This window comes from Camarhynchus parvulus, chromosome 8 (genome assembly GCF_901933205.1).
Source record: "Camarhynchus parvulus chromosome 8, STF_HiC, whole genome shotgun sequence".
Lineage (NCBI taxonomy): Eukaryota > Metazoa > Chordata > Aves > Passeriformes > Thraupidae > Camarhynchus > Camarhynchus parvulus.
The window spans coordinates 16,455,438-16,471,675 of NC_044578.1; the positions used below are offsets into that span (position 1 = coordinate 16,455,438).

Sequence of the window (16,238 nt, forward strand, 5' to 3'; positions counted from 1 at the left end):
TTTGGTTAAAAACCAGCAAGATGTCAAACTGCACAGTCCTGATCCTCCAGGTTTTCCTGACAGGAAGTCATCCAAGAGTGAACCCATTCAGCACTGAACTCAGCTGGGGCAGGTGCTGATGGCTCTCTGTCATTACTCCATGTAAACACTGTTATACCCACGTTTTCCTGCCAGCTGATTCAAGCTACTGAAAACTTGAAGGGGTTCATCATGGCCATGGGAGAAATATTTTCCAGCTTGCAGATACTTGATAGCTTATCCATCTTTGGAGTATTGGGCTTTATATCTAAAAGGCTTGTATTTCAGTGTTAGTTCAGAAACAACGAGGGAAAGAGAAAGAGAGAAACCCCAGCCTTTACTTTCCCCCTTCACAGTCATTCAGGCTGAGCTGTCAACACATGGCTCTGTCCTCTTCTTTCCTCTTTGAGCTCCTGTTCAGAAACATAATGCCAGGGTCCATATTCAAGGCAGGGTCCAGCAGGGAAGCCAAAGGAGTCTGTTCTCATAGTGTTGTAGCGCTTTCCGTGTTGTAGTTGGGACTCATTTCAGGCCGTGCTGTGTCTCCCGGTGTCTCCGTAAATCCACCTTTCGTTGGAAGCCTTTGCCACACAGATCACAGCCAAAGGGCTTGAAGCCTGTGTGCTTCCGACTGTGGGTGATGAGGTTGGAGCTTTGACTAAAGGCTTTTCCACACACCTGGCACTTATGAGGCTTCTCACCTGCAAGCAGAAGGTGAGAGAGAGGCTGTGAAAGAGGCAACACGCTGCTTATGTGAGACCACAGCAAATACACACTGCTACTTAAAGGTTATCAAAGAGATTTTTGTGTGATTACCTAAGAAATCATTTTTACAAAATGACATGGGTTTGGGAGCCCAAGACAGAGCATTGGCTGAGCAGGCCTGGACTTGGGTGCACCTCCATCAGCCCAGCATAGTCCTGAGAGTAGCCTGAAGCACGGAGTGCTCTCAGGACACCACACCTTGTGAGTGTATTTGTCTGCATGGGTTCTGTGAAGTTTAAACTGGCTTTGTGTCCTAGGAATATGAGGAACTCCTGGAAAAGTGATGAATGCCTGACATTGATTATTATGCCATCAGCATGAAGGCAGGTGGAATAGGTAGATAGAAGTTGTTACAACAAACCCAGTGATCTGGGGTCTGTCCCCAAGGGAGGTATGAGGGCCATTAAGTGAATCCTGAAGGGCAGGGTTCATCCAGGGTTCTCTCTGTTCCCCACACTACAACACTAGCAGTCAGAGCCCTGAAGTTCTCCTGCAGGCAGATAATGTAAATGGGAACAAATACAGCCTCTGGAACTTCTACACAGGAGTCAGTGACAAAACTCCATGTGAGCAGGATCTAAGTATATTTTCCTACTGTTTATTATCAAATAACAAATAAAAGGGAACCCAACCACAAAAACAAGCCGGATTTTCAGAGTGGCTTTGCACCTGCAGAGCCCACTGGCTTCAGCTGGGAACAACAAACTCTTTGGGTGTTTGAAGATCAGATTCTTAGAATCAAAAAAATAATGCAAAGTGTGCTTAAGGCTTATTTCACAAGTATATGGTGCATATGAAAGGAATCCCTCATTCAGTTAAAGACCTGCTTTTATATTAGCAATTTAAAAGCCCAGGCACATTTTCTGATCTCACAAGAAAATAATCTGACTGATTCAGAATTTGCCTGAAATTCTACTTAATCAAGCATAATTTGAAAAAGCTACTAAGGAGATACTTTTTGTATTATTTCATAAATAGTTCATTTTCATCCAGCAACATTCAGTGAAAAATCTTTGTAAGTAACATTTATTACTCACTGCTTGTCACCTAGAAAAGTCACAACCAAGCAGTGCTACATATAGTGCCATTTCTCTACATATTTGCCCTTTTTAGGCTTCACCCTTTATATCTGCTAGTGGCCACTATCCGGAAAAAGGATTTTGATCATCTGAACCATATGTTTGTCCAGTACAACTGATATTTCATGTCTACAGGTTCTTCCATATCTTACACATTCATTTCCCTCTACTTCAAGTGAACAGTGCAGGTCTGAAAAGCAAGATATTCTTTTAATGATTTCTGATAAACCTGTCTTCTCACTGAATGACACTTTTGAAACAATTTCCTTTGGTGATTCACCTGCATTTTATATTAGTTTCCATGTTTATTAGTAACAGTGAAACTTGAGAACACTGCACCTCTCCTGTTTTGTATCAAACTGTAGCCATTTCTCAGAAAGTCCAGGTGGAAGTGCAGACAATCTCTGAACAAATATTTAGACTAAGACCTAGGCCCTCTAGTTTAGTGTTTGATCTAGAGGAGGAGACTCCTGTTGTTCCTATTGTAAATTGGTAGATCCTGCAAAAAGCAATGCTGTAAGCAAATTCACCTGGCATTTTCCGGGGACCTCAGCTATAAATCAAGGCCACACGAATATAATACTCTACAAATCATCTTACACAAAAGCCCCGTGAATAAACATTGGTGGATCCTATTAAGGGAACACTGATTGGATTGCGAGGATTTTTGCGGGTTATTTTGCAGCTGCTGTCCATTAAACCTCCTCCAGATCACCCTGCTTTGCCCAAGTACAGCTCAGATAACATGAACAGCAGCAGGACAGTGAGAGGCATAGGGAGGTGTGTGCGCTGTCCCAGCTGAGGAGGAATGGGCTGCTGCAGAGAAACCTCTGAGACCTGCCCTCGTGCTGGGGCTGACACTAGCAGTTGCAGGGCTGACCTGTGTGAATGAAGGTGTGTTTCTTCATATCAGATTTCTGGTGGAACCGCTTCCCACAGTACTGGCACGGATAGGGTCGGGTGTCTGAGTGGATGAGCAGGTGGGTGGAGAGAGTAGAAGATCTCTTAAAACTCTTGCCACAAATCTTACAATCAAAGCTGCGTTCCTGCAGAGAGATGAGCCCAGACACACACATCACACCAATGATCCCATCAGCAATAAACTGCCCAGCAGCACATGAGTGTTGCCCCTTCTGCATTAGCAAGAACTTACACTTCTACAGAGAGCTGGACTGGCCTACACAGATGATAATGCTGGCTTGATAGCAGCACCACATGATAGAAAAGATAATACATCCTCTCCTAGAGCTGTGCACTACTAAAATGTAATTGAACAGCTCTTCCTGCTGGCAGGAATGGCCAGGAGGGAGCAAACCCAATAGACTAGGCAGAGTCTGCCAACACACTTTATCAGAGGCCTGAGACACAGTCACTCTACTGGGAAGCCCAACAGCTGCAGCACTGTTCAGAGGCCACCTCTCCACTGTACACAGGGAGGTAGGTGCCAAGGGCTGCTTGGGTCTCTTGGGAAATCCCTCTGGTAGAGTGAGTTCTGGCATGGTAACAACTAACTGCTTTTTTTAGTTCCATTAAAATTCAAGTGGAAGATATATAGAGCACCTGGGACAAACAGCTTTTCAGCTTACTACTTTAACATATAAAACCAAATACATTAAGACCTTACTGTCTTTCACCTCTCCTTCACACACTCCTCTCCATCAGTTTCTTATACCACATATCATGTCTTCTTTACATCCCTCAACTTCCCTTGCACCTTCCTCTTCCTTCTTTGCTTTCTTCAATGCTTTCACAGAATCACCTTCTTTATTTGGCTTTTAGTCCATTCTCCCCAAAATGCTGTCCCCTCCATGGACACATTATGCAGTGCTGCTCTTTTCACCATTGTTTCATGGATAATGAGATATCTCCCTTCATTGTGTGCTCTGCTGGTTGCACACTCACAAAATTATAAAGAGCAAAAAAATATTACTGTAACTCTATCCTCCAAAAGTCAATCTGAAGAAGGAAGATTTGCTGGGTCAAGTGGGTGGGGAAGGGGAAATATGGCATGGTATCAGCAGGTGGAAAATGTTACAAGTCCTCCTACCAAAATTAACCACCGTATTCTTTTGGTGTGTGACTCAGTGTCGAGATGGGTGAAGTCAGTGCCCTATACCTGAATGGTCGTTTAGATGTTCCCTGCACTGACAAAAATTACTACAAACAAGGGAAGACTCACTTCTTTGTGGGAGGGAGGAGAAAGAATGAGGAGTGCTGCATCAGAAGAAATCACACTGAGTTTCTTTAGCTGTTAAAAAAATAGCCAACGTCTGCACTACAATTTCCAGCTCTAAGAGTGAACATTTATTATTTTCTGTTACTTCTTGAGTGCCAGAAGTGCACATTGCTTAATACAGACTACGCATGCAAGGTCTGAAGAATAGAAACAAAGCCTGTGTTCTTTAATTACCTGATAGCTCTTTTGCACACTAACTGGCTACCCTTTCCTCTGATTGTCACCATATTCTTCACCTACAACTGCCCACTGCAGCTTTCCCACATTCTCTTCCCCCCCTCAGTATAGGTCCCTGCCTCCTTGCCCTGTATTTGCCTTCGTGGCTTCCCCATCCAGCAGAATAGAGCAGCTGGCCCTGCCCCCAGCCGTCCATCCTGGCAGCCTGCCTGCTCTCACCTGCGAGTGCACGGCCTTGTGCTGCTCCAGGCTGACTGCATGGCCGAAGGTCTTGCCACACATGTCACACGCAAAGGGCCTCGTGCCACTGTGTGAGCGGCGCACATGTACCTCAAGGCCATGCGGTGTGGAGAAGACCTGAGGAAATAGAGTACACAGCGTCAAGGTTGCCAGGGAGAAAGGGCTGGGGGAGAGTCATATCCAGCGTGGGAGAAAGGGATCCCTACCTTGCTGCACTTGACACACTTGTAAGAGCCAGTGCTGATGAGCAGTGGGCGGCACAAGAGGTCAGACTCCACTTTGATGCCACCTGGCCCCTTCTCCTGCTGCAGTCCAGGCTGCGTTTCAGCATAGAGTCCAGGAGCTGCTGCTGATGGCCGCTCAAACAGCCCCGGGCCCGGGGAGCTGAAGTCGCCGTACAGTCCCAGGGAAGAGCTGCACTCGGCACCATACAGGGTGGGCTCTGAGCCTCGGTCGCAGAAGAGCCCCAGGGCTGAGGTCCGCTCCAGCGTCGGGCAGGGCCTGTAGCTTTGCACAAGGTGCCTGAGCTCAGAGCCACCCAGGCTGTTCCACATGTAGGGTTTGAAGGGCACCGAGAAAGGGGGTGCTTCATCTAGGGACGGACACACAGATCTCTCTGAGGCTGTGGAAACACAAGGGCATGGGAATTGGTGTGCCTCACAATCCACACTATAATGAGGCAGAACAGTCTCAGCACCCAGGCTTATGTCCAGAGCCTGACTCCTGTACTGCACTTTGAGGCTGCCCTTTCATCTCAATGGGAGGACATTTTATATTGCATATTACAATCTGAGTGTCCAGTACTAACTCCTTACCCAGTTATTACTCCAGTCAAATTATTTCAAGCCTAGACCAATTTTGTCTACCTCCATCTCTGGATACGTCGTGTGTACACAGTGATCTGACTAGCAAGACTCTAAACAACTCAGTCTGCAACTTCCTATAGTTTTATCTGCAGCTTCTTAGAAACATGTATCTACCATATCCTAAGATGGACATCAAAGCTGACAGTCCACATGTTTAAGCTCTGATGGAGATCACACACACACACACACACATATATATGTGTGTGTGTGTGTGTTAGTGCAAATATAACATTACAGAAGTGCCAGACAGAGCAAATGTGCTGAGATTTACCTGGTCAACAAAATGAAAAAAACTTGTTGCACAATTTAATGCCCAAATCTAGTCTCTCAACTTCATGCCACAACTGACCATAACTATACTGCAGAATAACTTAAATAAGTAACAGCTTCTGAGGTGCTTGCATGTTATGCTTCACTTTTTCAGAAGAAAAAAAAATTACTTGTCATCTGAAAGAAAATCATAGTTGTTTCAGATTGCTCTGAGGTTCTCCATATAAAGAAATTGAGTCCACCCAAAACACAGTGCTTTGTAAAATCATTGGGATGGGCCACATCAAAACCTGAAGACATAATCCCATTTTCCTAGCAGTTGTAATCAAAGCAAATTTCCACCAGGGCAGGCTTAAATGCCTTCAGCAGGCTCTAAGAGGCTTGCCTGCAGCAGTGGCATCTGACCAATGCAGTCACACTTGGGGAGCGGAGTCTGATACAATGGCAGGAGCACAGCCTTTGAGAGGAGTCTCTAAAGGCACAACTGCTCAAGGAGCCTCACATGGAGGAAAGCACAACTGGGATGGAACATGAGGCACCAGACCTCAACAGTGTCTGCCAGAGATGCTGATTAATGCCTGAGGCGCACTGCTTTAGCAGCACTGGGAGAGTCAAATGTCTCCACTGGACAAGTTTTAGTGAGGCAAGGAAGAGATGAATCAATTAACTACTGAAATGCTGATGTCTTCATGGAGATATTGGCTTCCCTTATAACTTGGGCTTCCAGGGTAATATCCTTTAACCAGAAACTTGTCCAACAACAATGAATCTCTTACTTATTCATGTCAGACCCCACAGCGTTTTCAGCCTTTGGCAAACCAAGATAAATGGGGGTGGACTAGGCAAAGAAGGCACAATGTGTTAGGCTATCCATTTGGATAGGGAAGTGGTCACCGAGGGGTTACAGAAGGCAGTAGGAAATGAGGTTAAAATTGAGCTTTGAATGACTTGGCTTTTTCCTATCTTTTACATAATTTCAGATGTTAACAGCCTCAAATTCTTCCATTGAAATTAGCAATCTTTTGGTTGGAAATATACGCACATATACCAGCTGGGGCATTTGAAGAGAATGATGAAATCAAATTAGCTGACATGGTGTTCAGCATGATTTTTCCTGTTCTGCACTGACTGCAAAGTTGTGGTCAGCATCACATCATCTATCTTCTGTCTTTGCAACCAGTTTCAGTGTTGCCATCTCTGATGATTTTATCACAAAATTCAAACCTATCTTAAAGTCCCAGCTCTTGAAATGGCATGATTTCATCAGGCCCTTAGCTCTGCTTTTGTTTGTTCTTGTTGTAAGTTTTTTCCTTTTAAAGTCAATGTGTAGCTCAAACTGTAAGAAAAGCATGAAAACATAAACCCTCAATATTTCAACACTAGAACTGAATATCCATAAGGTATTACTTACAATCTTGATTTCTGAGCCAGCTCATTGAGTGAGAGGGAAGGCTGACCTGATTTTTGAGCCCTTGGAATTGGCAACACAGTATACAGTGAACATTGCACCACAGATCAGTTTGCGTGCAATGTTCCTTCCATCACCTCACATGCTTTGGAGCCCTCTCAAGCACAAATGCAGGGTATTTCCTCACAGTATACTCAAGCTATCTGAGCCCAGTGGCAAAGCAACCTCCAAACTCTGCTCTCCCACACACTGCAAGGCATTTCTGTATGTGCCTCTTCTCCACAGCATCTGGGGGGGAGCAGAGACAGAGAAATGTTCTCCCTCATTTTCCTAGAAATTCTGTGCAACCGTTACAGAGACTACTTCTGGGAGAAAAAAGAAAAACCCAAAATCAGTGCTTGTTTTTGAAGGCAAGACAAACTCAACCTTAAACGGTTGGGAACAGATTGATATGCACAGCAAAAAAAGATTGGAGCATCCTCTTACACAAACCACATTTTCTGCACAACTCCATTATACCCAGGAAAAGTCTTTCTCCTTCTGCAGCATCAACAGGCTCATCAGGAGCTACTAATACTGCTGCACTGAGCTGCCATGCCCCTTCTGCATATGCACATGTGTGTGATTAGACACATGTAGAAAGTGAGATTAAATAAAGTGATTTGCACTGGTGGAGTTAACAGCTATTATGTCTGTATGTTGTGTGACTGCTACATCAGCAGCACAGCACTTAAAGACCAAAGTGAAATAAATACAGCTTTCACTGCATATTGAAGTGCAACTTGCACCTATGTTCACTTCCAGAGATACAGGAGTGGTAGTACTACTCACCACACATGCCTTCAGCATGATTGAGAACCATTATTTCTCACCTGCTCTGCCTGGCAAAGCACAAAAATTGTGAAAATTGTGCCCCATCCAAACACAATTGTAGGAATACAGTCTCTCACCACTGCATCTTGCAGAAGTGACCTAGACACAAATTCCAGCTTCACACTGAATCTAACAAAGCAGCTGGAAGGCAGAGGGGCTGGAGGAGGTGAGCTGTGGGAGGAAGCCCAACTGTCTAATCCTGTTGCCACTGCCTTCATCATTAACATAACAGCACGTCTCTCAATGCACTGAGATTCATTTAATAAAGCTCTTACGTTACGTGCTTGGAGTCCTATACCTTCCCAAACCTCCTTTGAATGGGATCAGACAGCCCCAGGATTGCCCATCCCACCCTGAAGAATCTTGATATGGGGATATTGTCCTCATTTTGTAAAGTTATCTTCCCTGGACAGCCTGATGGTTGGCCAAAAGCTGATGAATACGAGGGAAGAAATGAGAGGGAAGGAGGAAAAGGCAGAGCAGACCTGATAAAATACCTGGTCTATTTTACATCTATCTTTTTGACACCCCGTGAAAATGGTCTGTTTCCTGTGCAGAAATTGTAGTTATTTGGGAAAGGAGGAGCAGGAAAAAATCATTAGAACAAAAATTACACACATTGCTACAGTCTGTGCAGAAATATTACCAGAAGAGTAATGCAGCAATGCTGCATTTGGTCTGGTGTGTCATTTGCACAGACTGAAAGTGTCCTGTGGCTGACGCTGGACAGCATTTTGAATGTCCCTTAACGGAGCTTAGGACTCTTGAAAGAAGATGCGGCTTTAAAAATGCAAATTCAAATCATTACAATTAGCCATTCATATGCATGGACACTGCAAAGACGTAGTGGGAAAGGGTGGCAAACCGGGACTAAGTATTTTTTTGCTGGCGTCTGCTGTCAGTCGGTAAAGTTGACACAATTTTTCCTTCATCAAGACAAAAATTGTCCTTTTTCCAGCTGCCTCTTTTTAATCGAGGCAATAAGAAGTGGTTATATATATACATATTTTTGTTCTAAAATGACACCATTGTATTTTTAAACGAGATAAGTATTTGTGCCAGGCTGGGGACAGCGTCTTCCACTGCTCCAGCCACATCAAAGGCAGGACAAGGGAGCTAGAGACAGGCGCTGCAGCCATAAGTGTGAGTTTCCTGGATTTGGGGTGTTTAAATCTGACCATCATTGGGTTTTTTTCCCTCTGTTTTTTACAAATGTGTTTTTAGAAAAGAAAAATAAACAGACATTTAAAAAACCCAAACCAAACAAAAATACAAAGAAACAGAAACAAAAACAAAAAACAGAAAGAAAACCCCCAACCAAATAGCAAAAGAAAGGCCGTTAGGAAAATGTCTAGCAGGTTGTACAAAACACAAAATCAGCTCTGTTTACTGCAGGTATATAAATTGCCTATGCTGTCTAAAAAGACTGAAAAATTCTGTGGAGGCACGACCCTGTAGGAGAATGCTAGGACCTTTTAAACATAACCTGTCTTGCCTCTAACAATTAATCATAAATCAAAAAATAACGCCGCATGTCATGACAACTTTCCTGCCATAGCCTGTCACCTGCTGCTCCCTCAGCAGCACAATACGGGCTGGAAAAGCAACCCAAAAGAGGGAACCCGAAGACGAGGGGAAAGAACAGATTCTGGCAAATCTGGTGGAAAAGTAATAATAATTTTTAAAAGGGACAGGCAAATCTGTCCCTTATACTGGTTTGTGGTGGTGGTGCATAGCCATGAGATGCACGGTCCAGTGCCCCACGGCACGGGCACGGACATGCAGCCGGACCCTCGCTGAGCGCTGCTCGCCCCGCTCCTACCTGGCGAGACGGAGGGCGAGGGAGGTCTCCAGAAGTCCTCGAACTCGGACACTCTGTCACAGACACTGCCCTCGCAGCTGGGCGCTGACTCCGATGTGCCATCGGCAGCCTCGGTAAGGTGGGATTCCGGGGAAAAGCGCCCCCGGGAAGGCTCCGGATCGGGCAGGGCGGTGCGGCACAGCTCCGTGTTCTCGGGGATCTTGCAGGAGTCTGCAGGGCAAAGAAGAAGAGGGAACGCCTCAGTGTGGGTCCGTGGTGGGAGCCAGCCAGCTCCCGCGCGGCCCGCTCCCGCCAAGGCTTGATGCCCGACTCTCTCCAAGCCCGCATTAGCCCCTCCGGCGTCCCGCAGGGGCTGCAGAGCGACCGCCCGGTGCCGAGAGCACCGAGGTGATGTCGGGCAGGTGGGCAGTCTCTGAGTGAGGATGCGACAGAGGGGACTCCTACCTGCACAGATCTGGGCTAGCACCGTCTCCAGCCGCAGGCTGTAGTCCTCATCAGCGGAGCGAGGCTGGTGGTAGCTGTGCGCTTTCTTGCTCTTCACTAGGAAGGACCTCGGCATGGTGGGGTGCTGTCACGGCCGGCGCGGCCGCACTCCCTCTCTAAGAGCCGGGCACGGCAGCGGCGGCGAGCGTCACCCCCGAATCTCCTGCGGGGCGGCGGCGGGGAGGCGACCTGCGGAAAGACGCCGCGCCCGCCGGTGAGGGCCGGGGGCGCCGGCCAGGAGGGGCCGCTCGCCAGGGGCGGCGTGCCAGGTGGCAGCGTGCAGGTGGCTCCGGCCACCGCCCCCGGCCCCGCTCACCTCGCCCCCTCTTCCAGGAGTGCAGATAACTCAGCCTCCAACCGCCCCCGGCCAACGCCTTCTACCCCCCCTTCCTCCCACCGTGGCCTTGGGGCCGCCCCGGACGCGCTCCGACAGCCGCTGCCGGATTGCGTGGAGCAGGCAATAACAGCAGCTGGGCACCGTTCTTCGGACGAGCGGGGGCTGAGTGAGCTAGGGGGTGCGGTCGGATGTTATCCCGTCCCTCCAAGTGGGCACACCGCGCCCGCAGCGACGGGCACGCCGTGTTTGCCCGTGCGCCCGCAGCGACGGCAGAAGCGGCGCCATCCGAAACAGCTTTATCACGTCCCACCACCCTGGACGGGCTGGCCGGCGCGGGGTTGTTACCGGGATGGGAGGGGGAGTCGTTACAAACCCGACAGCCTAAACCTGGCGCCTGAGAGGCTGTTGCTGTCGGAGGGACTGATTCACCAATCCCGCGCAAACCACCATAACACGAAAACGAATAAAACGGAATCTCTCCTCCAGCCCGCAGCTGTCGGCGCCGCGCCACCTTGCAGCTGCAAGCCCCGAAAGCCGGGGCGGGGAAAGGAGACAAGGTGGGAAATCTCCTGTGGGAGTCGCGGGGGACCGGGTTAAACAAAACTACCCCGAGCCGACTCTTCGGGAGAAGGCCGGAGAGGTCCATCCAGCTCCGGGTCGCCTCTGCCGTTACACTTGACTTTGCGAGTTTAATCCACGTTCGTTTGTGGAGTTGGGGGACTTCGGAGGGTTGCAAACGGGGAAGAGAGGGAAGAGCCCCAGCCCACCAGCTGGGGCCCAGGAACTGCCCCGCAGGTGGCGGCACTGGCTGCACCACAAAGCTCCGGCCCGTCCGCGCCCGGCAGGGGCAGGGCTGCTCAGCGCAGCCGGGGAGGCGCCGCCCCCCGGGTGGGAGCGTTGCTGCCCGGACCCACCTGTGCCTGCGTTCATCCTTGAGCAGGGGCTAGCAGCCGGCGGGCCCGCACGGAGGGGGTAGAGAAATCGAAGCAGCCTGATAACGCGTTACCCACCCGCGCCCCGACAGCAACGGCTGCGGCAGCCGTGTGGGGCTCCGGCGCCTCTCCTGCCGCGTGTTTCCCTCCAAAAGTCACGCCGCGGAGGCGCCGCCGGCTTCCCAAGGCCGGAGCTGGCCAGGCAGATGCCAGGCCCGTGGGAAGGCGAGTCCCGCAGCCCACCTGGCCGCCGTTCGCCCCGGCTCCCGCTGGCTGCACCCGCCCGGCGGCCGTCTCTGCGGGGGCGCGGGGCTGGCGCCGGGCCGCGCGGCTGAGGCAGGGCCGGAGCGGCGCGGGGTCCCAGCCTAGAGGAGAGGGGTCGCTGCCGCCCCAGCCCGCCCGCCGGCAGCTGCCCACGCGAGGCGAGAGAAGCGAGAACGCTTACCCATTTGGAGGGCCGAAGAAAGCTGGGCTGCGGACGGGGTATGCGCGGGGCAGCCTGCTAATTTGTGTGACTTTAAATTTAGACTCCCTTTAAGGAGCAATGGTGCTTGAGTTGGCTTTTTTTTTTTAACTTTTCTGTCTCTCTCAACTCCTTCAGAGCTCGGCCCCCTAAACCACAAATTCCACTTCCTGAGCGTTAGTTAGGAGCTTCTGAAAAAAAAAAAAAGTTACAAAAAAGCGCCAAAGCCTCACAAATCAGTAGTGTTCCCCGCCTCTGTTTCTCTCTCAGTTTTCCTTAAATGAAAACGTCTTACCGTATTCCACCTCACAGAGCTCGCTGAAGTGACATCGAAGTGTCATTCTGGAATCGGGCGTTTCGTTTCTCTCGGTGTTCTGCTCTAGAAATTACACCCATCTATCTGAACTATTCTTGGATCCCCTTCGACTTCCGCAACGAGAACAAGTCACAGATTCAAAACACAGATTGATTCGGGCGGGCAGAGGGCAGGGGCTGGGGCAGCCGGCGCTCGCCCTGCCCCCTCCGCGCCGCATCCCCTGCCCTTGGCCCGGCAGTGGGGGAACACACCTCCCGCCGCCATCGGGCCGTGCATGGCGTTGTTATCGGGGCTAAGGCCGGGCCCTGGGCGCGGAGACCTCTCCTAGGCTTGAAATAACTTGTTGTGGAAAACTCTTCTGGCATAAATACGCCCAACGGCGCTGAAAATACCTTAAGACCCAAGCCTAGAGGTTTGCTCATTTCCCTTCGGGTTTAGGTAATGGTTAAATATGGAAGGGGTAGGCGAGAGGTGTCGTCCCCCGTCCCGTCCCGTCCCCCCCCACCCCTCCCGGCTACTGTTGCTTGACAGCGATTCAAACACTAAGGGGAAAGCGGAGCGGAGCCAGGCAAAGGGGGGAGAGATTGCCTTCCTCCTCGTCTGCGTGCCGGTGCTCAGGTGCTAACTCGGGGAGGATCCGTGGGGCACCGGCGACGAGAACGGTAACGGGATTCGCATCAGGCAGCATCCTGCACCAGTGGGGACCCCTGCGTTGCATAACGGGAAAGCTTGCTCCCTTCTGCAAAAAGAAAAGCGTTCGCCTTGCTTTATGCGCACACACGACCCCAAAACACAGTTTTCCAGGTTTGATCTCGGATTCCTAATGCAGCCAGGAAGTCAGGCTTAGGTCTTCGGTATCTTTCTGAGGCGGTTCTGGGCTTCGATCTTAGACATCTCAGGCCATCAGCAACTTCGTTTCAGTGGCTGTAGGGTCGACTAAAGTGCGACACTGCAGTGAGTGAATCGACGTTTAACACCATTTCCCGTTCAGAAACGACAGAAGCAAACTTCAGCCTCCCTCATGCTCAGGAGTACACTGGCTTTGAGACCAAATGCTTATTTTTCACTACCAGTCCCGAAGCATTTACAGCAAAATTAGCCACTTGGTGCTTGTGAGCCCCTACGGTTCATAGGACTAGCCCGGCTTCCCAAAATCTAGCTAAGCAAGTGAACACCACCTCGAGTAAAACTGTCCAACAACTGTGTGATGCTTTACTGTGACACAAAAGGAAGCTGAAGAACACGACTGATAGCTTCATTTTTACCGGAAAGTTCCTGGTGCTGGGCACAGCAGTTTTACTTTCCGCGGTCGCCTCTCTGCCATCAACCTTAGGTTGATTACTCCGAAGATCATTCACGCCTTCAGCTTCAAGAATCAATGCTGGAATCAGTAGAAATAATCAGAATAGAACAATTGGGTGTAATTTCGTGTACGTGTCTTCGTTGACTCACTGTTACTTTTTGCAAAACAGTCTTTCTCGTTTGCTTCTGAAATGGGATGATAAATTCATGCCCTTTCGTTTACCCTGCTACCCATCTCTCTGACTGTGTAATGAAAGCACCAGAACACTTGTAGCGCTCATAAATAATTGTGACCTGGTTACAAAAAAATACACATTCGTCTTCATATCTGTAAGTTTAAAATGTGTACAGGTGCTGCTGTGGGCTGTAAGGCGTGGTGATCTCCGTTCGGAGGGTGTTTGCAGCCTTCCGGGGAGCGGGATGGGCTGCCGGGCGCCGAGTGGCTCCGCTCGGGGCTGTCCTGCGGGAAGCACCCTGCTGAGCCCTTGAGCTCAGCCCACCTGCGGACGGCCCTTTCTCACCTACTGCTTCCTAATCAGGTTAAACCCCTTCAGCAGAAATAAATAAACCAAACGAGTGAACAAGGCAAATGCTAAATCCAGCATATAATCTCTTGTGTGAACGTGGGTGCTGCACGGGCACAGGGAACGCACCTCGGCGAGGGGGTGTCAGCTCTCTCGAACGATTAGAGGAGAAATGGTACTAAACTGGCCGTGTTTCGTGTTTTGCAAAACTAGTTCGTGCTGAAGCACATCCTCTGCCTTCCCGGATCTCGGCTGGACGGGCAATTTGTTTCACGCCGTCGGGCGCTGCCCACCGAGCGGTGCCGAGGGTGACCCGAGGCTGCCTGCGAAGTTTTGTCTTTAGCTCTGTCACCGGAAGGTGCGCGAGCAGCAGCCTTGGCCGGGACGTGGCGGGCTGCGGGTCATGGCGCGGCCGGCGGTAGCGGGGGCCGTGAGGGCTCGCACAGCCCGCTCTGCCCGCGGGGCGGTAGCGGAGACCGGGCGCGGCCGCCTCGTGCCCGCGGGCTGCTGCGTCACGTGCCCGCGAAGCCGGCGAGGCGAGAAGCCCTGAGGGGAGCCCTCAGCAGCCTCCCACAGCCATCGTCCCAGGGCTCTTCCCACCCCGAGAGGAGCTACTATCTGCACTACCAGCACGCCGAGCAGAGGTGAAGGGGTTCAGCTTTTATTCTTGGTTTACGGTGTGACCTGTGGCGCAGCTCAGTAACCATTGAGATGGTCTTGCGTGTGCAGTGTCGAGCTGTGTGACACTGCCAAGTGTTCTGTGGTCCAGCGTGGAAAAGCCATACACCAAGCGCAGAGCTGGCACAGCGATGTAATTAATGGGAATGTAAGGCTGGGTTTTAACTAAATTACTCTAATTCTTCTCTCAAAGGGAGTGTGATATTCAAAGTTAAACATTAGAACTTCGTAAGATGCATTTGAACACAATGCACATGATTGTTATACCACAGTGACAAGAGAGAGGAATAAATAAATAAAAGGAGGGGTTTAAAGTAGGGTGGGATTATGTTATAGTCGTGTTTAAGATTGAAGAGCTACTCTGTGTAGTTCACTGCACGGTTTACAGTAGCTGCCTGGTGTCAGCGTTAGACCTAAAACAACATCAGATAAGGCACCAAAGGTGTCAAGCTGGAGGTGAGATCTTTGCGTTCAGAAGTGATGAGACACTTTGCAACAGGAGGAAGGATTTGAAGAACAGGATTTGACAGGTTGGCTACTTGGTACAGAGGGGAGGAGAAGTGGTTTCCTGTATGGGGGAGCCAGGACTGAGAGAAGGCAGCAAAAAGGATGATACTGTGGGGAATTTATACCCACTTTAAAGTGATAAAACTTGGGATCACAGTTATGCAGAACAGTTCCACTATGAAAAGCTGCCAGAACTTGTAGCACTGTGCATTCTGTTGGGAAGTGTGCCTTTACCTTTGTAAAACATTTTAAAAGTTACTTTTAACATGTTGCTTGTTGTTTGTTTTTTTTCTCCCAGCATCACTACCTTCTCTGTGGTCCTCCTTGTAGCATAAACATGCTGTAAATATATCAGAAATTAATTAGTGATTTTGATTGCAATTTTTTTGATTGCTGGGGAAACCAAAGAAACTTCTGCTGCTCCCAGAGCAGATTAGAAAATGATCACTGTGAGTGCAAACTGGAGAGGGAAAGTGATGGTAGGCTGTGGTGTTGAAGGCTAGGATGAAAAGAGGGATTCCAGCTTTGGGAAGGAGTGGACCCAGAATGTACCTCCATAGTGAACAGAAAACAGTTGAATCAATAGTTACAGAACATAGACTATGCAAAATGTTCTCATAGGAAATCTAGTTTTCATAGTGGGGCACCATAAGTTTTGGTCACTTGTGCAGTACTATGCAATTCAAAGAGTTTACATGCTTTTTTACCTTACGTTTTTAGTACTCATATTGAGCTTTTCCAGCCTGCATGCAAGAACAAATCTAAGCAAATAGCAATGTTTGTTAGAAGGTAATGAAAGAAAGGTCATGGTGTGTAGCATAATTAGCATGTTTTATTTGTTGATACATTATTATATATAGTCTATGATGTTAATGATTTATCATTATTCTGATGTATATTCAAATTATAATATACATAGGCAAAAAGATTAGTGTCATTTAT

The 16,238-nt window shown here is 49.1% G+C and overlaps 1 protein-coding gene across 1 annotated transcript; it reads right to left on the reverse strand.

Moving 5' to 3' along the window:
• Positions 1-540: 540 nt before the first annotated feature.
• Positions 541-10,313, reverse strand: GFI1 (growth factor independent 1 transcriptional repressor). Its single transcript, XM_030953586.1, has 6 exons — positions 10,221-10,313; positions 9,755-9,953; positions 4,722-5,137; positions 4,495-4,632; positions 2,743-2,908; positions 541-719 (listed from the first exon to the last, which is right to left on the reverse strand). Exons 1-6 carry the CDS (start codon positions 10,311-10,313, stop codon positions 541-543), a joined length of 1,191 nt encoding a protein of 396 aa, XP_030809446.1.
• Positions 10,314-16,238: the final 5,925 nt, after the last annotated feature.